This window comes from Lonchura striata, chromosome 16 (assembly GCF_046129695.1).
Source record: "Lonchura striata isolate bLonStr1 chromosome 16, bLonStr1.mat, whole genome shotgun sequence".
In the NCBI taxonomy this organism is placed as follows: domain Eukaryota; kingdom Metazoa; phylum Chordata; class Aves; order Passeriformes; family Estrildidae; genus Lonchura; species Lonchura striata.
Genome location: NC_134618.1, coordinates 17,069,975 through 17,095,000, shown reverse-complemented (window position 1 = coordinate 17,095,000; position 25,026 = coordinate 17,069,975). Strand labels below are relative to the sequence as shown.

The following is a 25,026-nucleotide window of genomic DNA, read 5'->3' as shown; positions in this document are numbered from 1 at the left end:
GGAGTGTCCCAGGCCAGGCTGGACGGGGTTTGGAGCACCTGGGACAGTGAAAGGTGCCCCTCCACGGCAGGGGTGGCACTGGATGGGCTTTAAGGCCCTTCCAACCCAAACTTTCTGGGGCTCTCTGGCCCACCAGTACCCATGTCTTGCTCTTTAAAGGGGGACTTCACCCCAGCCCAGGCTGCTCCGCCCTGTCTGAGCCCCCCAAGAGCCTCCCACTGATGAGGCTGCAGGAAGACACTGGCAGACACAGCCTCATTAAAGGTGACCAATTGCCCAGGGAGGTGACCCCCAAGAGGGGCTGGGACACCGCCAGCCCCCTGCAGGTATTCACCCACAGACACATCCTTCCCTTTTCCCTGCTGCCCCGTGCTCACAGCCAAGGACCCAAACTGCCTTCCTGTGGACACACCACCCCACACGCGTGGGCAAAGCCCTGCCAGGGGTGTCCCCTGCCCCCTCACACCATTTTGGGGTTGGGTGTCTCCGGGAGGGACGTGCCATCACCAGCCTGTCTCTCTCCAGGGATCAGGCGAACGGGGACCTCCACGGTGTCACTGCCTGCGGGAGGGAGAGACAAACCACTCACTGCTCTGTGCCCCCAGCTCCCCCCAGCCCTGACCCACAGAGGGCCCCCGGCTCCTGCTGGGACCCAGAGCGACCTCCCTGCCCCAGCTCCCGGCTCTGGGGGTCCCAGGGGGGCAGTGCAGGCCGGGTTTAAGGTCAGCAGACAGCTCCAAGCTGCTCCGCTCTTCCCTCGGGGCAGCTGAGGACAGGCTGCTCCCCACAGCTGGCCAACATCTGCCCAGGCACGGCTCCCCTCCAGCACACACAGCTGTCGGCTGCTCTCCGTGCTCTAATCCCCTCCAGAAAAGCTCCTCGGAGCCAGGTCAGAGGATCTTCCCTGGGGAAATGTCTCAGCTGAGGGCACCACAAGCCCAGGAGGTCCTTAGGGAGGTCGTGGGCAGGAGCACAGGTCAAGGGCCAGCAGCCACGGGAACAGGCAGCTCTGTGTCCCCTGGTGCCACGAACGGGGTTTGTCAGCACTCTCCAAGGGACCCTGAACCACCATCTCCTTCCTCCCATGGATTTCACAAATGTGGTTTTCCTGTAATCTCATGGACACTGAGAATGTTCAGAGGCAAGCCATAAATCTTACCCCAAAAGGGGGGCCCAGACAGCAGGAGCAGTTCACATCTGAGTAATGGAAGGGCTTGGAAATAACATTCAGCCTTATTGAATTGGTTCTTCCATTATGGAATCGCTTTCCCTGGAGGTGTCCCTGGCACCCCTGGATGTGGCACCCAGTGCTCTGGGCTGGGTGACAAGGTCACAGGTTGGACTTGATGATCTTGGAGGGCTTTTCCAACCTAAATGATTCTGTCATTCTATAATTCTGTGAAAAATTCACATGAAAACTTGGATTTCCAGCTGATGCCTCAGTGCTGACCTCCACCTTTGCCTCCATCGTTTCCCATGGTTCACACTTAGGAGCAGGTCAGGAATTTGGCTCGGGGCAGAGCAGGAGAGGGCAGGCAGAGCCGCCAGGTGCCACCCCCGTCACCCACCTGCTGCCCCCTCCTCAGGGCGGGGGGTCCGCAGGCTGCCCCGGCACAGGGAGGCCCCTCGGACGGAGCTGCGGTACCGGTCCTCAGCCTCCGCCTCGGCTGCAGGGGGAAACACCTCTGTGAGGCACGGCCGGACCCCACTGCCCCCACCCTGCACAGGTACCCCCAGAGCCCCCAGAGCCCCCAGAGCCCCCTGCCCATGGCACTCAGAGCAGCTGCATGCCCAGGACGCTCTCGCTCCACCCCGGCAGCTGAGCAGGTTCCAGGTGCTCGTGCCAGCACAGGGCAGGGATGGATGCACAGGGACAGGGTATCCAGTCCGTTTTTCCAGCTGGATTGGCATCCACCAGCTTGTGGCTCACGTGAAAGTCCAGCCTGAGCTGGGCTGGTCCCAGTAAAGCCTTCCTGCCCCCCAGGGAAAAGAAGGAAGTGGGGCCAGCCCTGGGAAGGAGCACATGGCCCATGCATCATCCATGTGCAGCTCGGTGTGGCAGCTCAGAGCATCTGTGAGTATGCTGTGAGCATCCTGTGAGCATCCTGCTCACAGCAGGATGGAGGGAACCCAGCATACATCCCTGAGGTAGCCAGCAGACCAGACTGGGACGTGGGAGATCAGAGGAGTTTGGAGGCCCGGGGGAAGGACCAGCCCAAACCCAGAGATCTCTGGCTGTGGTGCTGCCAGGCACAGACACAGAATGGGCCACAGCCACCAAATCTGCTCATGCTCAGAGACTGTCCCTGAGACACGGAGAGGAGCCAGGGACCAGCCTGGAGCTGGGAGCAGCAGCTGGGACAGGCAGATGTGCTCCTGGGCTTCCCTCCTCCCTGGCTGGGGATTCCTGCCCTGCATTCCTGGAATGCAGCTGTGAGCTTCTGAGGCTGTACACTAATTCCAGGGCACGAATTCCTGCTATCCACAGCCCGTGGCCAGCTGTGACTCTGCACACACAAAGCAGAGGTGGCTGGTGCAGACCCAGCGTGCCTGGAGCACAGCAGCCCATGCACAGCAGGAAGGATCTGCACCAGCACGTGGAGCTGGTTCTGTTTTCTGCTAAAATCACTGTTTCCTCCAAAGCCTCTCTTCAAACAACACCTCTTTTACCTGTGCTGGGTCTAAAATTAACACATCTGGGTGAGCAGCTGAGAACGGGAAAATTGGAAGCAATTAAGAGTGCGAATGCACAGATTAGGACATTTCACGTCAAACCTGCTCTTCCCAGTCCACCACTGGCTTTGTGCTGCCACAGAACCAGGTGAGGGTGATGGTGAGGGGACACGGGACCAGGGATAAGCACCACCAACTTCCTTTGTGTTTTTGGGAGAGCAGCACCACCTCTCCCAACCGTGGATGTTTTTGTGACATCCCAGGGACGCCGTGACACCCTTATTTTACCTCTCTGCTCTGAATGCTGCCCTTGCACCAGCTGCTCCCTTCCTGGACCTCCTCACCTCTAAGCAGCTGAGCAGCTCCCCAAGCCCTGGCTCCCAGTCACCCTGCGAGGTGGCACCTCTCCTCCCAAGGAGGTTTCACTCCAGACTACACCAGCACAGGGGACCGAGCTCCCAGCACCCGCCAGGACACGGCGTGTCCCTCCTGGGCACCTCCTCTCACCTGCCAGGGCCTTGCACCCCAGAAACCTGTCAAGCTTTTGCTGGCAGTGCTCCTGCTCCTCGTAGCTCAGCAGCTGGTAGATAAACTGCCAGAGGACTTGCTTGGCTGGTGTGTCCAGCACCGGGTACACATCCACAATGAGGGTGTCAATGTTCCTGGAAAAAACATTGACAGTGTCAATGTGCCTGGAAAACAGGAGAGGGCTGGGCAGTGAGGGTGTCAGTGTTCCCAAAAAAACATTGACAGTGTCAATGTGCCTGGAAAACAGGAGAGGGCTGGGCAGAGAGGGTGTAAATGTTCCTGAAAAACAGGAGGAGAGGGCTGGGCAGTGAGGGTGTAAATGTTCCTGAAAAAAGCCATTGACAGTGTCAATGTGCCTGGAAAACAGGAGAGGGCTGGGCAGTGAGGGTGTCAGTGTTCCCAAAAAAACATTGACAGTGTCAATGTGCCTGGAAAACAGGAGAGGGCTGGGCAGTGAGCGAGTCCCTCTGGCACAGCCCCTCCTCCTTCCAAGCCTTATCTTTGCCAGGCCCTGCTTCCTTCAGTGCAGCGATTCAAAAGCACAAGGATGTGGCACCTGGGGACATGGTCGGGGGTGGCCTCAGCAGCGCTGGGGAATGGCTGGACTCGGTCTCAGAGAGCCTTTCCAGCCTAATGAATTCCATGATTTTATGAGTAAGAGGGATGGGGGAGCACAGAAAGCAGAGAGAAGCCCTGGAAAGGTTTGGATTTTAGCCAGCTGCAGGTGAACAGGCTGTGGGAGAGGTGCAGTGGGGAGGGTGGCTGGGCTGGCAGCTCCTGGGGCCCAAAGCTCCATCTGATGTTGGTGTGTAGAGCAGGGAAAAAGCTGCTGGGGATAGCTGAGCACCCCACGCCACGAGGATAGAACAGCCTGCAGCAGGATGAAATTCTGCCCTGGCACAGGTGCCCAGAGCAGCTGGGGCTGCCCCTGGATCCCTGGCAGTGCCCAAGGCCAGGCTGGACAGGGCTTGGAGTGACCAGGGATGATGGAAGGTGACTCTGCCCACGACAAGGGGTGGAACAAGATATTCTTTAAGGTCCTTTCTAACCCAAATCATTCCACGATTCTGTGACAGCCTCTGCTAAAACACTGCTGGAAGACCAAGCAAGGGCAGGAAACGAGGCCACTGCTGAGATCTGAGTGTGCCAGGGGATGTGGCTGGATCCCTGCACAGGACAGGGGGGACGAGGGCTCTGCCAGCCACAGCCATCCCCGTGCAGCCACCAAGGAACGCCGCAGCCGGGATTTTGGGATGGGTGAGGAGACAGGGATGGGACACGGAGAGATTTGCTGAGAGAGCTGCAATAGGATCTGCAGCTGCCAGGGACAGCCAGGCTGCAAGACAGCCTGCACTGGGGCGTGAGGGATGAGAGGTGACCAGCCTAACCTAAAGGAACCAAACACGAAGGGTCTGCTCTGTCCCAGGCAGGACACCCGGACTGAGGTGGGCTCCTGCACAGGGAACACCCGGCTGGGGAACCCGGAGAGCACAGGGGCGGCAGAGCTCTGTGCCAGCCCCCAGCCCCGGTGTGCCCTGCCTGCCAGCCACCCTGGCACGGGCACTGCCCCGGGCCAGCCCCCGGAGGGGATGCCCCTGCTGGCACGGAGTTACCGGTGTTGGAAGAAGCCCTCCAGCGCCTTGCAGACGGCGAAACGCTCGGGCGGGGTCAGCAGGTGCTCCAGCTGCTGCGGGAACGTCCTTCCTTGGATCCTGACGCTAGAGGGGAGAATCTCTGCAACCCACTGCAGGGAGGTGAGGGCCGAGGAGCTGCTCGGGGACTCAGCAGAGTCAGAGTCTGCAAAATAAATATTCCATCTTTCCTTGGCTTCCTTTGGGGGCACCGGAGCGGTCTGGGCGCCGCCGGCTGCGTGCTTTGCGGTAGGTCGGGTTGGATGGGGTGGGGAACGAGCTGGTCTGGTGGGAGGTGCCCCAGCCCAAGGCAGGGGGGTGAAATAAGATCATCTTTAATGTCCCTTACAACCCAAACCAGGCTGCTGCGGCTCTGGGGCTGGACTGAGTGCACCTGCAAACGAGCTGGGGCGTCCCAGGGCTCCTAACGAGGGCTGAGGGGAGCCCAGAGCTGCTCCAGGGGGAAGAGCCAGGCCTGGCTCTGGGCATCAGGGAGCAGCACCCCAACAGCACCGGGACCCTGCAGCCCCCACAGGCCTTGGGGACCGCGCTGTGCCCGGGGCATCCTGCCCTGCACGGGCACCCCCCAGTGCCCAGACACCCCGAGCTCTGTCAGCCACCGCTCCCTGCAGCAGGGAGCAACCCTGCACATCAGCACTGCTCCTGCACATCAGCACTGCTCCCTGCAGATCAGCACTGCCCCTGCACATCACCACTGCTCTTGCACATCAGCACTGCTCCCTGCACATCAGCACTGCCCCTGCACATCAGCACTGCTCCCTGCAGTAGAGAGAAACCCTGCACATCAGCACTGCTCCCTGCACATCAGCACTGCCCCTGCACATCAGCACTGCTCCTGCACATCAGCACTGCTCCCTGCACATCAGCACTGCCCCTGCACATCAGCATTGCCCCTGCACATCAGCACTGCTCCTGCACATCAGCATTGCCCCTGCACATCAGCACTGCTCCTGCACATCAGCACTGCTCCCTGCACATCAGCACTGCCCCTGCACATCAGCATTGCCCCTGCACATCAGCACTGCTCCTGCACATCAGCATTGCCCCTGCACATCAGCACTGCTCCTGCACATCAGCACTGCTCCCTGCACATCAGCACTGCCCCTGCACATCAGCACTGCCCCTGCACATCAGCACTGCTCCCTGCAGTAGAGAGAAACCCTGCACATCAGCACTGCTCCTGCACATCACCACTGCTCCCTGCACATCAGCACTGCTCCTGCACATCACCACTGCCCCTGCAGCAGGGAGCAACCCTGCACATCAGCACTGCTCCCTGCACATCAGCACTGCCCCTGCACATCAGCACTGCTCCCTGCAGTAGAGAGAAACCCTGCACATCAGCACTGCTCCCTGCACATCATCACTGCTCCCTGCAGATCAGCGCTGCTCCCTGCAGCAGTGCCAGCCCTGCAGCAGTGCCAGTCCTGCAGAGCCCAGCCCGAGCCGCGGGCTCTGCCTGCCAGCAGCAGGCACGGTGTTGGATTACTGCAGACAAGGACACGGCACACGGGAAGGATGCTGCGAGGGACACCAAGGACAGCCACACAGCAGGGTGAGCCCTCCTGAGAGCAGCCAAGCCTGAGGTCCAGCCTGGTCCCACACAGCGCAGGGCCTCGAGCATCCATCGGCATCCATCGGCATCCATCGGCATCCATCCATCCCCCCAGGCAGCGCGTTAAACCTGCTCAGCCCATGGAGGCGCCGGCAATTCCCTCCTGTGCCGGGAATTCGGGAGCTGGCCTGGCCTTTCCTCTCTCCACACCCTCCTCCCTGCTCTCTTACCGTTGGAGAAGCTGACGATGCCCTCTTCCACCACCAAGGTGGGCATGGCCCCGCTGCCCTGCAGCATCGACACCACCTTGTCGTGGGAGCAGTTCCTGCGGGCACAGCAGAGCCCGGTCAGAGCTGCCCGGCCCCAGGGCAGCAATTTTCATCTTGGAGAAGCCTCCCCGTGCTGCTCAGAGCCAGAGGGGTTTGGGCCCCGCTGTGATTCCCTGGATTCTCGCCAGCCTCCCGAGGGAGAGCCTGGGTCCTGCCCCATGAGTGGGCACCAAGGAATTGCCACGGGAATGCCTGTGGCCACCCTGAGGAGGGCCATGGCACAGGAAGGCAGACTTAAGCTACACCCAGACCCAGAAAACTCTTTTTCCTTTAAATAACACAGCGCTGCAGGTCTGTCCTCGCCTGTCCTAATTCTGCACGAGAAGAAAATGCAAGGTGAATATAAGGTGTAATTTTGTAGGTGAAAAAATCTTGGGATGCCCTTGGAGAAGGGCATGGGCCAGGCTGGGACAATGCCTGCCAAAAGCAGGGCTCAGAGGACAACCCTGTGCCCGGTCTCTTTTTTCTGGCAGTGCTGCATCAGCCAAGAGTTCGCTGGATCAGCTGAAACGTGAGAACCTGATCCCTGACCGAAGCAGCATCAGTTTAACCTTTAAATATTCATCACTCTCTCTTGTCCTGTAGCCTCCTCTAACCCTTTGCTCTTGGTTTTTATGCAGGGACACACACAAGGACACAGCACTGGTGAGGGCACAAATCCCTCTGGTCCCATTGCTTTGGGTGCACAAACAATACACAGAATTAACTTCTGTGTACAAATGGGATTCCCAGGTGGATTTAAGCTTATGTTGCCATTGTGGGAGTGGTTCCCGGGCTGGATGGGGCTCTGCTGCTCTCCAAAGCAGAGCCTCAGGTGTTTAACACACACAGATTAACTCAGAGTGCCTGGAACTGGGGTGGGCTGCGGTCAGAACCCAGGCCATATAAACTGTCCTGTGCAGAGAACTCAGAGGAGGAGCAGGGGTGGAGAAAATGCTCCTCTTACAGCCAGGAAATGCTCCTCTTTTGGACAGCAGCACTGAAGGAGCTGTCCCCAGCTGTCCCCACAGGGGGACCGGGGCCAGCAGCTCCCGTTCCCCCTGCCCAGGAGTGACCACAGCGAGTGCCCAGCCCCTGCCCCCGGCCCTGGTGCCCTGCACAGCTCCTACCTCATGTCCAGCCCGTTGAGGAACAGGATCCTGTCTCCAGCTTTGAGGGCAGCCTTCTCCGCCGGGCTCCCTAAAGGCACACGGACAAAGGGGCCCCAGCTGCAGCACCTCTGGCTGGGACGGGGGTCCAGGGCCCCCCCCGGGCAGGGCACCCCCTGCACCCGGCTCGTCTGGGTGGGCCGGGGCCGTTCACCAGCCGGGTGCAGCACCAGCCTGCACTGGGAGCACTGGTGTCATTTTGGGACGGTCGCTGAACGCGTTTCCCACTTCTCACAACGAGGAGTGGATAAAGCCAAACCAAACTGCACCAAAGATGTTCATTATTCATTATTCCACTGGAAAAGCTCCCCCACTGAGCCTTGGGAAAGTCCCTTTTGCTCTGTTCTGGCAAACAGCACTTAACATTCCAGGTTCAGAGCAGAGATCTGTCAGCGATGCCCCGAATCTCGTGTCCTTACCCGGCAGCACAGACTCGATCCACACCGGGGCATGGCCACGGAGCGTGAAGCCAAAGCTCCTGTTGCCTTTATAAACTCGCACGGTTCTGGGGGTGAGAAAGGCAAACAGGACGTCAGAGTAGAAGATCCAGCCCTTGTTTCCTCCCCCAGCCCCTCCACAACCCTGTTAGCCCAGGTTCTCCTGAGTGCTCAAATCCCCAATGCTCCCAATGTCCCCTTCGACACCAAAGTGTCTTTCAAATGTGGTTTCAAAGTGGAATAGAGGATAAATGTGTAGATCTAAAGAATAAATATATATCTAAAAGCTAAAATCATCTGGTTCCAACCCTCCCATGGCACAGAGATGGAACTGGATGATCTTTAGGGGCTCTTCCAACCCAAAGCAGTCTGTGATTCTTTATTGCAGAGAATTAGAGAGACAATGTGGTTCAGGGAGCAAAGGTCTCACAGATGATGAGAGAGGAATTAAATTCCTCTGGGAAATTTTGGAAGGAGCATTAGGAAATCTCCCTGCTGGGAGGCTGATTGGAGCTGGGAGCTGTTCCTGCAGGGAGCTGGGGGAAGGCAGCATGACTGAGATAATTTTCAATTAGTGGGATCCTGCGCTGGCAGGGAGGGAGGCCGGGCTGGGAGTGAATTTTGGACAAGTCACGGGGAAGAGCAGCCTGGCAGGAAGGGCTGGTGCCCTGCTCGGGCAGGCTCTGCGGGCAGCACGGAGCCCTGGCCATCTGGGCACCGGCAGGGAAGTGGGTTCATCCCGAGCTCCTGGGACTGTCCTGCCCTCCTCCCACAGCCTGGCACCCGGGCACCTGCTGGGCAGGGCAGGGCAGGGCCAGACACCGATTTTAGGGTGGGAAAGGACCTTTCAGATTGTGAGACCCACCTGGCGAGCCAGCACCACCCCTGTGCTGGCCACTGACCCTGGCCTCGAGTGCCCCATTCACCTTTTCCTCAGCACCTCCAGCAGTGGGGATGCCACCTCTGCCCGGTGCCAGCGCCTGGCAACCCTCGCTGAGCAGGAGTTTTCCCTGATACCCAAACTAAACCTCCCCTGTGCAGCTTGAGGCCATTTCCTCTCATCCTGTCACTCCTTACCTGGGAAAAGAGACCAACCCCAGCCTGGCTCCAGCCTCCTTTCAGCCTCCCCTGTGCCCCGAGTCCTGCTGGCACTGCTGGGTACCCTGAGTCCTGCTGGCACAGCCTGAATCCTGCTGGCACAGCTGAGCACCCTAAATCCTGCTGGCACAGCTGGGTACCCCAAATCCTGCTGGCACAGCTGGGCACCCCCCCCAGTGAGGAGCAGCCATCCCCGCTCAGCCTGCCTGTGCCACCCCAGCTCCCCAGCCAGCTCTCCACCCAGCCCTGCAGAGCCGAGGGGACGCTGAGGGTGCCCCGGAGCTGGGACAAGGGGCACAGAGCTGCCACGAGGGGCACGGAGCTGCCCACCCTTCCAGAGGCAGAGCTCTCTGTCCATCCCCATGCCAGGAGAGCTCCCCACCGCAGACGCCCCTCCGCGTCCCCGGCTCCCCTCCCGACTGGCATCGCACGGAGCCGCCCGCGGGCACTACCTGCGGGCAGCCCCCGCGGCCGCGCTGCCGCCGGGGAGCGAGGTGGTTTTGCAGAGGCTCTTGCCGAGCTCCTCGTGGCTGCGGGGCACGGAGCTGGCGCGGGTGGACACCAGCAGCCGCTCGGGGTGGTCCTCGCTGCGGCTGCGGCGCAGGCGGCTGCCGTGCTCGCTCTTGGAGCGGCACAGCTTGCTGATCAGGCTCTGCGACACCACCTCGTCAAAGCGCTGCCGGTGCTTCTTGGGGATGAAAATCCTGCGGAAGGCAAGGGGGCAGAGTGAGGAGCGCGGCCCGGGCAGCTGCGGCGCGGAGCGGAGCTGCGGGGCCGCGCACCCCCGGCAGGGCAAGAGCTGAGCTCCTCCTGTCAGCCTGGCACCCGTCCTCGCAGAGCTGGGGGTGCTGGGGACACCGGGGGGACACCGGGGGTGCTGGGGACACCGAGGGAGTTGGGGACACTGGAGGGACACCAGCTGCATCTCTTCCCCCATCCCATGCAGAGCTCCATTGGAGAAATGATGTTGGAACCTTCCCTCAGACCCGCCTCTTCTGGGACTCCCAAAACGCTGTCCCCCATCTCCTGGCCCAGACTCTGCTCTCCCGGGCCCCGGCCGTGCACGTTCCACCCTCCAGCTCCCTGCACAGCCAGGCGGGAGCCTCGAGCCCTTGGGAGATGCTGGAGCTGCAGGGCCGGGCAGGGCGATGCCGCAGGCAAGGGGACACCCCCAGAACTGGCTCTGGTTCGGGTCACCTCCCTCTGCCCCTTGGTAGGAGCAGCCAAGTGGCCTTTGTGCCCTGCAAGGAGCCTCAGGACACTCAGGGGATGCACGGGGAGTGCACAGCAGGATCCCAGGAGAGAGGGAGGGAGGAACACTCACTCCCACCTGGGCCTGGGTGAGCTCCCTAACCCCGGAGACACTTTTCCTTTTCCTTTCCCTTTTCCTTGTGCCTCACAGCAGCCAGACCCCAGCAGCTGCTCACCTTCCCCCGGCCTGCACTGGCACATTTCGGGGCTCCTGGAGGATCTGGCATCCCCGGGTGTTTCTATAGCAACTCCTGCAGCTGCAGCTCGTGGAGACGGAACCAGCCCCGCTAGCGCCGGCCCCTCGCGGGTGGGAGAGCGGGGCCGGTGCTTCAGCACAGCCCCGAGGGCTGGCAGCTCAGCCCGGGCACCACCTGCCCCACCAGAGCGGGGACTGGGCCAAACTGGTGCCAGAGCACCCAGAGGAAGCTGCTCTGAGGGGTGGCACCAGCGGGATGCAGCTGGGGCTGGCAGGGGATCCCACAGGGCTCCCTCGGGCAGCTTCACCAAGGGAACACAAAATCCTGGCTGGAGACGGAGGAGGAGAGGCTTCAAATCCCGAATCCACCGGGACCAGGACGTCTCTGTTTCCCCCAGGCAAAGGCAGAGCTCAAAACAAGAGTTGGAGGCAGCCCACAAGCCACCCGAGGCTGGCAGCTGCTCACGCAGAGCATCTGGTGACAATTTAAAACAAGTAACACATCGGTGCAATTCACAGGTGATTTGTGATTAAGCAGCAACTAAAAAAGAGTGACATTTTGCTAATAAATAGTTCACCCCGTGGGACGGGGGAGGATGTGGGTCCCCCAAGCCTCTGCCCTGGGCTGGGCACCCACCAGGGAGGAGTCCGGGTTCCTCACAGGCAAAATGAGCACAATCCCATTTAATTGGCCAAATCACATCGGCCCTGCTCGTTCCAGCAGAGCTGTCCCACTTTGCAGGAGCCTCTGCCTCGGCACTGGGCTGAGGAGCTCAGCCCCAGGCCCGGCCCTGGCACTGCCCCAGGACTGGGACACAGCAGGGCCAGACAGGAGGATCTGCCTGGCTGCTGCACACAATCCCAGCGCAGCAGGCAAACCCTTTCCGTGGCTGCTCCTGCAGGGTCCTGCATCCCGCGGGATAAACCCAGCTTTGTGCACGGCCCCGAGGAGCAGCACCCAGCTGGGGCTTCCCTCTCCCAGCAATCCCCACCGGGATGTACGGAGGTGCCCACCCTGGCTGTGGGGGTCAAGCAGGAGTGGGGTCATACAGTGCTGGCCTTGTGCCCTCTGCTTCCTCCTCCTCCTCCTCCTCCTCAGGTGCTCCAGGTCAGCCCTGCTCTGTTTCGTGTTGCAGGGGTGATGGGAAAGGCACCCCCATCCCTGAGCCCTGTGCCAGCTCCCATGCCCGGTGCCACAGAGCCCCAGGGCACCAGCCCTCCTCTGCAGCAGCTTGTGCACTCATTCAGAACTCAGTCTGCTTGGAGACGTGGATGTGAATTCAGGGCACTTTCCAGGCCAGGAAAGGTCCCAGATGCTCCAGGCTGCTTTACCTTCACTCCATCCCCAAAGCAGCTTGGCCAGGATGGTGGCAGAGTGCCGCTGTCCCCGTCCCCTGCCCTTGGTCCTGCTCGGGCTCCCTTTGGCACCTCTCAGCCTGTGCCAGGCTCCCACCCACAGCTGCCAGGAGGGTCCCTGCGCAGGCAGTCCCGTTCCTGCAGCCCGCCCTCGCCGAGCTGCCTCCCCCACGCCCTGCCAGCGCTCCGGGCAGCCCCTGTGCCACATGCCCGTGCCCTGCCAGGGGACAGTCCCGCCCGGGATGCCGGTGCCGGGGCTCCGCGGGGCAGGACGTGTCCCTGGGGAGGGCAGCGGGGGCGGCCCCGGCCGCTGGAGCCGCCACAGGTTTGCTGACCAGGGGAGCGAGGGGACAGCAGCCTCGCTCCATCGCACCGCCAGCCCCTCGTCCTCACATCCCCCAGCCCTGGGGACAAAGCAGCCCCGGGGGCTCTCCCCACCCCGAGCCCATCCCAGCTCCGCCCGGCTCCCGCCGGGGAGCGGCCGGTGCCGCGGCGGGGCCGTCCCGGGGACACAGCGGGGTCCGCAGCCCCGGAGGCGGCCGCGCCGCCCGCGGGGCCCGAGGCTGTGCCAGCACCCCACCCGCGGGCCGGCGGAGCGGGGACACGTACCGAAAATGCCGGGAGAAACTCCGGTCCTTTCCCATTTGGCGGGGCGCGGCGGAACAAAGGGGAAGATGCTTCAGCCGCTCACGCAGCCCAGCCCCGGGCTCGGCTCACGCCCACGGCGCCGCCGCCGCCGGGGCAGCTCCGCCGTGCCGGGCAGCGGGGCCGGGCCCCGGGCGAGCCCCGCCGAGCCGGGCAGCGGGGCCGGGCCCCGGGCGAGCCCCGCCGTGCCGGGCAGCGGGGCCGAGCGCCGCGCTCCCAGCCCCGGGCGAGCTCCGCCGGCCGCGCTGCGCCCCGCGGCAGCCCCGGGCCTCCCTCTTCCCCAAAACCGCCGGCGCTGGGATTTGCAGCTGGAACGATCTCGTCCTTCCTCAGAAAGGAGGGCACGGCTCGGCGCCCAACTCCGCGGGGATGCCGCCCTGCTGCTAATTAGTTGACTTCGAAAGTGCTTGTGTTTAAATTACGTGCTGCGGAAAGGGGTGAGGAACCTTAAAGGCAAACGGCACCAGGGGTGCGGGTTTTGGGCGGGGAGCTGGAGCTGCCAGGCTGCACCAGGAGCACAGTCGTGGGCCCAAAGCCCCACATGGAGCATCCTCCACCGCCAGGGCAGCACAGCGGTGCCTTTCAGTAGGAGCAAAAGAGAAAAGCCTTCTTTAATTTAAATAACGCCATCTTTAAGCATACCACTGGTGTTTGATGAGGAGGATGTGAGGCTCCGCAGAGCTGCCAACATCACACACAATCCCAGGTAGCAACAAAGGAAGGAGAAATGAAAAATGGACGGTTCAGCCCCAGAACAACCGGCAAAGACCCGACCTTGAGTTTGTCAGCTGTGCAGAAAAACACGTCCCAGAGTGGATTAAAACACTGAGCTACACTTGGATTATGTCTAAACTGTGCTGTGGAAACCTCTGCCCATCCTGAAAAGCTCTGCTGGTCCAGCCAGATGCTAAAATCCGGGAGAGAAAACTCCTGCAGGCTTTACCCCAGCGCAGGAATTCTGCTGGTGAGCCCCAAATGCTCGAACCCCACGTACCCGTGCAGGGCTCAGAGCCCCGGGGATGCGGAGCCCCGGGGCCCTGGTGCGGGAGCAGAGCTCGCTGCAGCCCCGCAGCACCCGGAGCTGGGATTCCATCCCCGTCCTGCCCGTGCTGCAGCTCCACAACCCCCCAGCTCACCTGCCTGCAGGTGCTGTGCAGGTGGCATCATGTCACCACTCAGCAGGAGTGAAGGTTTCTGCCCGGGAGGGCGGGGAGGCAGCGGCTGGGCACGGGCAGGGCCGGGAGCCCCTCACAGCCCTTCCCGACCACCCTGCTGCTCCCCGGGGACAGCCCCAACCCCCGGCGGCTCTGGAGAGGGTCAGCCCCTCCTGACACATCCCTGCTCCAGCAAGGATTCAGCCAAGAGTCCCCCTGGAGCAGATGCGCACCCCGTGCCTGGCCTGGGGTCCCCATCAGCACCCCAGGGTGCCCTCAGCTGTCCCAAATCCAGGGTCCCTGCGGCCAAACCACGCTGTGCACCACGACCTGGTGGCTTTGTCCTTGCCCTGGCAGGGACGGGCGGTCCCACAGCTCCGGGGACAAGGAGAACTTCCAAGAGACCCCCAGCAAGGCTTTTCCTGCAACTCCAGGCTGCTTTCCCGGTTTCCTTTAAGACACTGGAAAACTCATCCTAAGTAACCACTTCCCAAAATAAAAGTTGTGACTCCAGCAGGGTGCAGGCGGGCCAGGCTGATGCCATCTGCATCCCAGCCGGAGTTTGATTTGCCAAAGGAATTTAATCTCCTATCAGGAGATTTCCCACCGAGGCATTTTGGTCATGACCTATTTGAACTCCACCAATAAAAAAGGAACTCGCTCCCAATTGTCTCACTGCTGACACATTTTGTTCCCTGCTGCCCTAATTCCCCTCTTTTTTTGGGCAGCTGAGCATATGCTGGGCCATCAGATTAGGGATTTTTTTTTTTTAATGGAAGCAAACAAGAGCTGCTTTTCCTCCATTACCATCCTGTGATCCAGGTGGGGATGCCGGGGCTGTGGACAGGAGGACAATGTCCACGTCAGCATCAGGGACTCAGGGGGTCTCTCATGCTCCATCCACATCCAAAAGAGCTGGGAAGCTCCCCCCAGCCCTGGAGAAGTGGAGGGGGTTGAGAAGCAGGGAAGCAGCACAACCCACAATATATAAATCCTCATGGCTGGAATGAAATTTCTGATCCAGGGCCGGTCACAGATGGCTGGAGCAGTTTAATACAGGAACACGCCAAGCAGTTTTATTGCCATGAAAAACAAGCTGAGACAAATAGATGGTGTTAACACGGCCTCGGTGGAATTTCTCCCGTCACAGGGGAGCCCCCGATGGGCAGCGACCTCAGCTGTGCCAGCCACCAGAGCTGGCAGAGGGGGAGAGGGCTCAGCCCAGCCCAGCCCAGCCCAGCCCGGCACGGCTCCCTTGGCTTTTCCCCGGGAGCAAACGCAGCGAAACCAAAGCACTGAAGAACAAACTGCCCCAGACTCTCCTACCCGCAGCCCTGAAGCGCAACACGAGTTACAGAGAGCCAAGACAACATCGCACAGCCCAAGGAGAGCCGGAGCTTTCCCCGAGGATGCGGCCGGGGCGAGGGGCTGGGGGGTCGCGCACACCCAGCCCAGCCCGGGCTAACAGGACAGTGGCCACCGGGGCCGGTTGTTGTTCCCGGCGCTGCGGCTCGGAGGACGGGATCTGAATCTGCCCCACTTCCACTCCAAACGGATGTTTTTAACCCAAACCCGCGGCTGGTGCATCCCTGGCACGGCAGCGCCGGGCAAAGCAAGGCTGCGCAGGGACACGGCGCCCGGCACGGGCAGTGCACAGCCCTGCGCGCCGCCGAGGAGCATCCCCCGTGTCCCGCGGGGCTCCGGGGGTGGCTCCGGCCCCCGGAGCCCCGGGATGGGCCGGGGGTGCTGGCGGCGGCTCCGCGGAGCCGAGCCGCAGCTCTGCCCTGCTTTGAAAGCAGCTCCGAAACCGGAGCAGCACCGAGGGACGGGACCCCCCGAGACCGCGGCCAGCCCAAAATAACCCGAGCGGGGCGCGGCAGCCCCGGCGCGGGCGGCGGAGGGGACGAAGCCCTCGCTCCGCGGTCGCGGCTGATGGAATAACCCAAATTAGAGCCTTCCCCTCTGGAGGAGCCCGCGAGCGGAGCCGCTCCGGGCAACACGCGTGCTAAGAGTTCATTAACTTCCAGCGCACCTCGTTTCGGCAGCGCCAGGGGCTGCCACATTCCAGAAGGAACCTGAATTAAAGCCGCTTCCCTCGGCGCCGGCAAAGGCGCCTCGTTACTCACCCGAGACAGCTCATCTTCCCCGCTGGCGGCCGGGCTGCAGCATCCTCGGGCAGGAGCGCAGCTGTGCGCTTGGCCCGCACACATCAGCCGTATGGGCAGGGGACGGGAGCGGGGAGGGCCCGGCCCGGCACGTGCGTTATCCCGCTATCCACAGCCCAGCAGATGAGAAAAATGTCAGCGAATTAAAATCTGCAGGAGCTTAGTTCTGGGCAAATGGGATGGAATCCGTCTGAGATAAAAAGAAAGGGGTGGGGGTGGGAAATCCAATAGTGGAAAAGGCCGGCTCGAGGACAGAGGAGACTGGCTGCACCCCGGCAGGATCCGTGCGCCGAGCCGGGGTCCGGGGTTACTGTGAGCCGCAGCACTTCGCCCAGGGGGAGCCCAGGGAGGGGACAGCAGGGGAGGGGACAGCAGGGGACAGCCGGCAGCAGCGACAGCACACAAATAAACACAGCTGGTGCAGAGGGAAGATCCAATCAGGCCAGCCGAGGGTCAGTGGGAGACGGGGCCGTGCCGGCGCCTGGCCCTGCGTGACAGGGGACACACGGGCACACGCAGCCCGCCACCACCGTGTGCCCATGCCAGGCTCAGCCACCCGCCCGGGGCACGGAACAGCGGCGGGGACCCATCACCCGGCCTCCATCCCAGTCCCTGGCCTGTGGCACGGCCGCCCTGGGGAGAGGAGCTCATCCCAGCCCTCCAGGGCTCCTCAGGACAAGGTAACGGGGCTGTGCAGGACTGTCCCCACCTCAGGAGGAAACATCTCTGGGGAACTGGGCACAGCCTCCCAGGGCTGCCCGATGGGTGCTCCCAGGGTTCCAAGTCACCCCTGAGGGTGATCACAGTCCCTGGAGAACTGGGCACAGCCTCCCAGGGGTGCCCGATGGGTGCTCCCGGGGTCCCCCCGAGGTGACCCCACAGGACAAGCCCCAGGACACTCGTTGGGTCAGGTCTGCCCCGACTGCACCCAAATCAGTGCCCGGGGTGGCTGCCCTGTGGCCCAGGAGAGCACGGGGGCCACAGCAGCACCCCCACACTGCTGCCACCCCAGAGGCAGTGCTGGGACCGGGACACCCCTGCATGAACCCCCAGAGCCCTGCCCAGCCCCGTGTGCTGCTTCAGGGCACAGACCCCAGCCCCTGCTCAGTCACAGACAGGCTGACCCCGCTGGAATCACCCCGGAATTCACAGCACCCCGAATGCAGAGCTCCTGGGTGACAGAGGAGCAGGGACAGCTCCTGCCTGGCAGCGAAGCCATCGGGGAGCCGGGGTCGGCAGCACGCCTGGCACTGCCCCAGCACCCACAGCTGGGAAACCTGCTCTCCAAGACACCTCTTTTAGTTCTTTTCCTGACTTCATTTCATTAAGATTAGACAGTAAATCTTTCTACTGAGCTAAATATTTCATTTCCATTAAACCCAGATTAGCTGCCGGACCCACGGCACCCTTCGCCCCAGCCTGGTGTTAACCTTTCCCAGGGGGCAGGGGGCAGTCAGGGGGTTTGGCCCTGTTTTGGGGAGCCATAAGGTGGTGCTGCCCCTGGCAGCACAGGCTGGGCACGGGGCAAGCTCAGGGTGGCAGCGGCGGGTGCAGGCACGCTCTCCTCACTGAGACAGGGATTGCAGGGACAGGGACATGCTGGGGGGAACCTGCTGTGCCCCCCACAGAGGGGCTCGGTCCGGAAGAAGATTTGGACACTTACTCAAATCCCTTCTGTGAGGGGAACTAATCCTGGATAATTCCCCAGGGATGATGACAAAGGGGATATCCGAGGCATTTGAGGCATTTTCACGGATCTTGCCGGGGGAAAGAATTTTCCTGAATTGTGAGTGGTGGGGGCTTATTTTGGGATTTAGTTTGGGGTGATGGCTCAGGCCTGGCTCGGTGCCATCCCTCCCTGCCCCCAGCCCCAGCTGCTGGTGGGTTGGCTCCCTCCAGAATGCTCAGGACAGGCTGGACATGGGCACCTGGGCAAGGTGACCGCTGAGGGGGCAGCTGGCTGTCCCCTCTGCACCCTGCAGGGCTCTGTGCCTGCTGTCCCCGGTGTGTGGGGCTCTGGGGGACCCCACGCAGTCCCAGCACAGCTGGGGGACACCGAGGCAGGGCCCCGAGCCGCCCCCCTCGCTGCCCATCGCAGCAGAGACCCCACAGGGGGAGGTTGTTATGGAAACTGTAATATCTTGCAATTCCTCTGATTAAAGCAGCAATTGGAAAGCTGGGCCCGGAGCGGGGCCAGATGGAGACCTGATTCCCTAATGGCCACCTCAGCCTGCCTGTAATCCCCCCACGTGTCCCCGGGCCAGCCCCAGCCCCGCTGCCAGGGACCCCGAGGCCCAGCAGAGCATGGCCAGGGCATCCCAGGGTGAGTGAGCACCCCCTGGCACCCCGGGCAGCCCACAGAGCCCCCCAGCCCCCCCTGCCAGAGCTGCTGGCAGCGCTGGCCAAGCCCTCTCCCGCACCAGCTCTCACCCTGCAGAACTGCGATTATTTTCTGGCCGAGCTCCTGGACAACCTCCAGTGGCTCTGCAGCTAATCCCATCTCCCTCCCAGATCACAGCCAGGAATGGGAGCCACATCCCCTGCTGCAGGCAGGGGCAGGGAGTGCAGGCTCCCACACTGGGCAGGAGGGCACAGGGCTGCTGGGCTGAGATGCCACTGAGCTTGGCTCAGCTGCCCCTTGGAAAACTGGTTGGCATCTTCCCTGCAGGACCCTCCCAGCCCCTTCCCTGCAGGACCCTCCCAGCCCTGCCCATCCCCGCAGCAGCAGGCAGGGCAGCGTGGAGGTGCCCCCGGTACCTGATGCTGTCGATGAGGGGCCGGTGGCACTCCTGGGTGAGCAGCGTGCACAGGGCACGGGCCAGGCTCTCCGCCCTCCTCTCGGCCGCGTACTGCTTCAGCACGGCCACCACCTTCTCCCTCAGCTCCGGCTGCCCCCCGAGGATGGCATCCACCTGCAGCGAAGAGGGGCACTGAGCAGGAGGGCGTGGGACCGTGGGCAAGGGCACTGCCACACGGACAACGTGTCCCAGTGCCCGCTCAGCAGGGAACCAGCAGGGAGCAGAGGGACCTCCCGCGGTCAGCCCGTCACCCTGCCCTGCCATGCCCCCATGTGTGGCCCTGCAGCTCCAACAGCCCACCACAACAGTGGTGTGACCCCAAACTCCCAAACCCTGCTGGGTCACAGCCCACCAGAACAGTGCTGTGACCCCAAACTCCCAAACCCTGCTGGGTCACAGCCCGCCAGAACAGCAGTGTGACCCCAAACTCCCAAACCCTGCTGGGTCACAGCCCACCAGAACAGCAGTGTGACCCCAAAGTCCCAAACTCTGCTGGGTCACAGCCCGCCAGAACAGCGGTGTGACCCCACCAGAACAGCGGTGTGACCCCAAACTCCCAAACTCTTCTGGGTCACAGCCCACCAGAACAGCGGTGTGACCCCAAACTCCCAAACCCTGCTGGGTCACAGCCCGCCAGAACAGCGGTGTGACCCCAAACTCCCAAACTCTGCTAGGTCACAGCCCACCAGAACAGCGGTGTGACCCCAAACTCCCAAAATCTGCTGGGTCACAGACCCCAAACTCCCAAACCCTGCTGGGTCACAGCCCCGCAGGAGCGGCTCTGGCACCGCTGGGATGGGATCAGCCTGGAGTCTGCCTGGCAAAGGAGGCTGCAATGGCTTCTGGAGCTATTTAAGCTTCGTGCTTCACGCCCTGATCCCTCCGGGCAGCTCCGTCCTGCCCTTAGCACTGCCCCATCCTCTCCAGCTGGGACAGGCAGAGTCATTAGTTAATTACCATTCAGTCAATCACCCTACACGGGACCCTCCTTATTCACCTCCTCCCACTCTGGGGGTTCCCCTTGTCCTTGGGCAGTGGGAGCTGGTTCCTCACCGGGAGCTCTGTGTAGGATGCAGGAGCTCCCTGTACGTGCTGGGTTTGCCCAAAAGCGATGTTTTTGTGCTGCCAGCAGCTTTGACTGCAGGGTTTGCCTGCAGGAAGGGGAGAGGAGCCCCTCACCCTCCCCCGGGGCACGGGGGGCTCTGTGTGGCCCTGTGGTGGCACTGCCAGGCAGCCGCGGGCATCCCCTGCCTGGGGAAGGGGAAGAGCCGTTTCTCGCAGGTTTTTTCCCACTCGGCAGCTCCCAGGGAGGCTGGCACCGGCCCCGGGAGCCCGGCAGAGCCCCCCGGTGCCGCTGGCCCTGCTCAGGCACTGCGGGGCTCCCGGCAGCGGCAGCACTTCAAGGTGACCAAACGTGGGGCAGCCGCGGCAGCAGCGTCCCCCGGGCTGGCTCCACTCTGGCGCTCCTGCTGGGATGGATCCCAGAGCGCTGCTGTCAAATTCCTGCCTGGGCTGGGATCGCAGGGCTGCTGGGTGGGATTCCCAGAATCACAAAATCAGCTGCAAGAGACCTCCCAGACCCAGCTGTGCCCGATCCCCATCCTCTGACCCAGCGCAGAGCCCTGAGCGCCATGTCCAGCCCCTCCTTGGGCACCTCTGGGGATGGGGACTGCCAGCCCTGATGCGGTCCCCAGCGCGTCCCTGAGCCCACAGGGGACACGAGAAGACGCTGCCATGGAACTGAGACCGTGAGCACCTCCCTGGCTCCCCAGCGATGCCCCCAGGGTGCCAGCGCAGTGGCACAGCCCCGCTCCAGTGCCACGGACATGGACACCACTCTCTGCCAGGCAGGCCACTCCAGCCGGGGCTCTGCCAAAGGAAGGAGGCTGGGAAAAGGTGACCCGTGGGCGGTGCAGTGTGAAACACAAACCACAGCAGCCTCCGACCTTGCAGCCTGGCGGGGGACCGGCGGCAGCGCCTGGCTGCTGCCAGCAGCAGCGAGCGGAGCCGGGGCCCAGGGAAAGGAGGGGGAAAACACCCCCTGTGCCTGATCCCCACCTTTAGCATCTTCTACCTCGTGGGGAAAGTGAAGCCACTTCCCAGAGCTGCGCTGTGAATTCCCTCTGCAGAGGCGCTCCTGCCGCTGCCCACGCGGGGCGGGGCTGTCCCGGGTGGATTCGGTGTCACAGCACCGTGACAAACTTGCTCTCCTGTGATCATCCAGGAATCTTTTACTGGGTTTAATGTGACTGCCGAGAGGGAACAAGCGCCCCTTCTCATTAATCTGCTGTAATCGGCAGGTCTCTGTTTCCCACGCCCATGAATCCAAACCTCAGTGGGCATTCGTGAATCTTTAATGGAGAAGCTGACTGAGGGGATTCGCCTGATACCCAGAAATCCCTTTATGGATGTCTTGTTCCTTTATTAACTCGGGATCCAAAAAAAAAAAAAAAAAAAGCCCTACCAGCCTGGTTATTTGTTACTTTGAAATGGAAATTAGAAAGATTGAAAAAAACAACTGTGATCAAATTTATAATTAGCAGAAGGAGGCGAGGTGTTTGGTAAAATACCCACTAGGAAGCTTTCCGGAGCACAATGAAGATGTAATCACATTGATGTTTTCCCCTTTGCAACAAAATAAGAACTAAAATGCCTGCGGGGTGACAGGCTCAGACTTTGAAGGGACATCCAGGCTCAGCAGCAGAGCAGGATCTGCCCTGTGGGTCTCCCCACGCTCTTGTAGTGCAAGGGAACGAGAATTTGGGGGACTCTCCGAGGGTTAGGGTTAACCCTTTGCAGCACCCATCCGTTCTCCCGGGTGAAGAGCAGCCCCTTCTCTCGGCTGTTCGTGCCGCAGATCTGCGCCCCAGCCGGGAGGTGGGAACCCCCAACCCGCCCGGCTCAGGGGGTGCCCAGCGCCCCGTCCCCGTCCCCCTCATCCCGGTCTCACCTTCCTGCCGAACTCCTGCGCCCGGAGCCTCCCGGGGCGGCGTGCGGGGCCGGGCCCGGGCTCCCCGCGCGGCGGCCGCAGCAGCGCCAGGCGCAGGCAGCGCCCGCGGCCCGCCCGCAGCAGCGCGGCCGCCGCCTCGGGCAGCCGCACCGGCCTCCCGTCCACCTCCAGCACGAAATCCCCCGGCTCCAGCCCGCAGGCCGCGGCCGGCGACCCGGGGCTGACGCTGGCCACCCGCGGGGGGCTCTCGGCGGCCAGCTGGAAGCCGAAGCATCCCCGCGGCCCGGGGGGGATGCTGGCGTGCTGCAGCCGGGACACCACGCCGATGCTCGGGGGGACGTTGCCGCAGCTCCGGGCCAGCCCCAGCAGCGCCTCGCGGCCCAGGGAGGACACGGGCTGGCCCTCGATCTCCAGCACCTCGTCCCCCGGGCGCAGCCCCGCCAGCGCCGCGCTGCTGCCCTCCTGCACCCACAGCACGTAGCACGGCCCGGAGCCGCTTATCCGGAAGCCGAAGGACTCGGGCCAGCCCTGGTTGGTCGCCGGCATGGCTGCGACTGGAAAAGAAAGAGGGAAAGAAAGGAGTTGGGATGGTTTTCCATCCTTCGGGGTCGTTCCCGTAGATGCCGCGTGGAGCCCATCAGGGCAGGGGTTGCAGTGTGTGCTGTAACCCTCACCGTGGGAAGAAGTGGCCCAAGAGCCTGTATTTCCTCTGAATTTCCTTCAAATAACAGCTTTTACTCTATCTTTGGCTGCTGGTGGTGCCACTGAGGAGGCCACGTTGGCTGGGAAGGCTGAGGCTATATGTGGCACACTCATGTGTGACCTGGCACAGCCCTGGTCTCACCCGGGGCACCCACCTACCCCCTCTCCCCAGGAGCCTCACTTAGGCTTCTTCTTGTATTTATTTGTCTATCAAAGTTATTAGTTCACTTCTCTGACATGTTACATTAATGAACAGATGATCCAAGGACTTAAACCGGCTTAATTTTAACCAGCACTTCTCAACACTCAATATTTTAGCTGTTTGCAACTACAAAACTGCTGCAAATTCATTAGAACTTGCCAGATCCTCTCAGCTCTGCCAGGATCATTTCTTTGTGCCCTCTCAGTCCCGGGTATGAGCTGCCCTGATGGCAGCAGCCCAAAATGGCAGGATGATGCTTTTCAGCGAAGGGTTTGGACTGGCTCCACGGATGCTCAAGGAGACTTGGGGCACATCAGCCCTGAACATCTGCAGGAGCTCTCTTTGCCCGAGGTGAACCCGGCCAGCTGGCGGGCACAGTGCACTCGGATGCCCTCTCCAAGCTGTGCTGCCCAGATGACCTCGCTGTGGTCCCTTCCCCTCCAACGCTGCTGTCCTGTGGCTCTGTGATGTGTAAGTGCCTGCACTGTCCTCTGGCACTCACCAAAATCATTCACACGTGGTTTTCCTGTGTTTGATCTCAGCTCTCTGTGGAGATGCTTTTTACCCCCTGTTTATTCCATCTGTGTCACTGAACATACATGAAGCACTTAAAAAATAAAACTCAGACAACTTTACCTGGGCAAATGATCTTACAGAGACTGAGACTCGGAGGGGAAGAGCTGAGGGTGAAGCTGAGGGCAAGCCTGGCAGCAGCGGGGTGAAACCCATCTGCGACCAAACCCCATCCCCGGGGCTGCCGAGCAGAGCCCTGGCGGCTCCAGCAGGAGCCCCGTGAGCGCTGGGACGGTCCCAGCGCTGCTGCTCCGGGCTGAGCTGCAGGGAAAGCCCGGCAGATCCGGGGGAGCTGCAGCCCTTCCACCTCGCCGCCCCTCGGCTCCAGCACTTACAGAAGTCCGCGGCCATCCGGGGGCTCTCACCGGCGGCAGCTTTGTCCCACCGAGGGCTCGAAGCCTTCTGGACTCTCCTCCATCACCTCTGGAAGCGCTGCCCGTGTTCCCGCAGGGTTCCCGGGAGCATCTCCCCGTCCCTGCCCCGGGGCCGTGCGGGTGGGTGGCACCGGGACAGAGCGGGCAGGGGGTGCTGCCCCTCCCCGGCCCTCTCAGGGCAGCCCTGCGCCCCTCCAGCCGCTCCGGCTCAGCGCCAGGCACGCCCTAAGGTCTTTCTGGCCTTTTCCTCCCCTAATTAACTTTATTTCCATCTCACAGAGGAGCGCGGGCAGACTAATTGCCGTGCTCGTCCTGGCTGAGCCCGGGGCTGACCTGAGCCTGCAGATCTGGAGGGAATTAGGAGCTGGAAGGAGGGAAAACAGATTAGCACCCGTGGAGGGAAAGAAATCCTTTACCCACAGGGCAAATCCGGAGCGACAGCGCTGCTGGGGACAGCGCCGGGGCACCTGGGCGTGCGGGGGCCGGCACGGCTGAGCCACACACCGAGGCTTTGGGACTGCAGCCTACACGTGGCTCGCTGCAGGGATTTGGGGGTCCGAGGACTTTGGGGCTCACCAGGAGAGCTGTCCCCAGGCCCTCGCAGGGGGGAGCAGCCAAGCGTTTGGCCACAGAGCCCCCCGCACTGGCACCGACTGTCCCTGAAGCTGCTATTTCTGATTTTCTCCTCGGCCCCCTCGGCACCGAGGGATCCCAGGGCTTAGCGCGCTAAGAGGTTTTAGGGAATTACGCGTCCTGCTGCGGGAGGAGCGTCTGCATCTCTCCATGGAGCACGCATCGGCCTCCCCCCGGCTCCGGCACGGGAGGAAACCTCCCCGGCACAGCTGGCACAGCTGGCACAGCTGGCACGGGGCTGGGCACGGCCCCAGCAAGGAGAGCTGCGGGGTCTTCCTCCTGCTCGGGACCTCTGTGGTCATGTCACAGCTTCAGGGGGTTGAAACCCACTTCTTCCTCCTCTTCCTGCTCCTCCTGTCCTCCGCAGCTCCTCTCTGGTGGGTTCTCCTGCACAAATCTCCTTCTGAGCAGCACTCCTGGGGCCCTGGGGCATCTGTCCTCCTGTGCTGGCACTGACACACACAGCTCCTACAAACTCCTGCATCTCCGTTACTATTCCCTGCCTAAATGGTCAAAACTGCAATTATTTCCCTTGTTTTTGTTGCTGTTCAGCCAGTGGGGTAATTGCTTCTTTCCCCTCCATTTTTAACAGACTTTAGCACTTTAA

The 25,026-nt window shown here is 62.0% G+C and overlaps 1 protein-coding gene across 1 annotated transcript in view; it reads right to left on the bottom strand.

Moving 5' to 3' along the window:
- Window positions 1–22,568, bottom strand: part of GRID2IP (Grid2 interacting protein) — a 35,590-nt gene extending 13,022 nt beyond the window's left edge. Inside the window, exons 1-10 of the mRNA XM_077786958.1 lie at window positions 21,936–22,568; window positions 18,945–19,099; window positions 9,873–10,124; window positions 8,305–8,390; window positions 7,847–7,916; window positions 6,639–6,733; window positions 4,815–4,998; window positions 3,181–3,335; window positions 1,569–1,667; window positions 467–561 (exon numbers count right to left, since the gene is read on the bottom strand). Coding sequence (XP_077643084.1) covers window positions 467–561; window positions 1,569–1,667; window positions 3,181–3,335; window positions 4,815–4,998; window positions 6,639–6,733; window positions 7,847–7,916; window positions 8,305–8,390; window positions 9,873–10,124; window positions 18,945–19,099; window positions 21,936–22,481 — 1,737 coding nt within the window. The 5' untranslated portion in view covers window positions 22,482–22,568. The remainder of the gene's footprint in view (window positions 1–466; window positions 562–1,568; window positions 1,668–3,180; window positions 3,336–4,814; window positions 4,999–6,638; window positions 6,734–7,846; window positions 7,917–8,304; window positions 8,391–9,872; window positions 10,125–18,944; window positions 19,100–21,935) is intronic.
- Window positions 22,569–25,026: the final 2,458 nt, after the last annotated feature.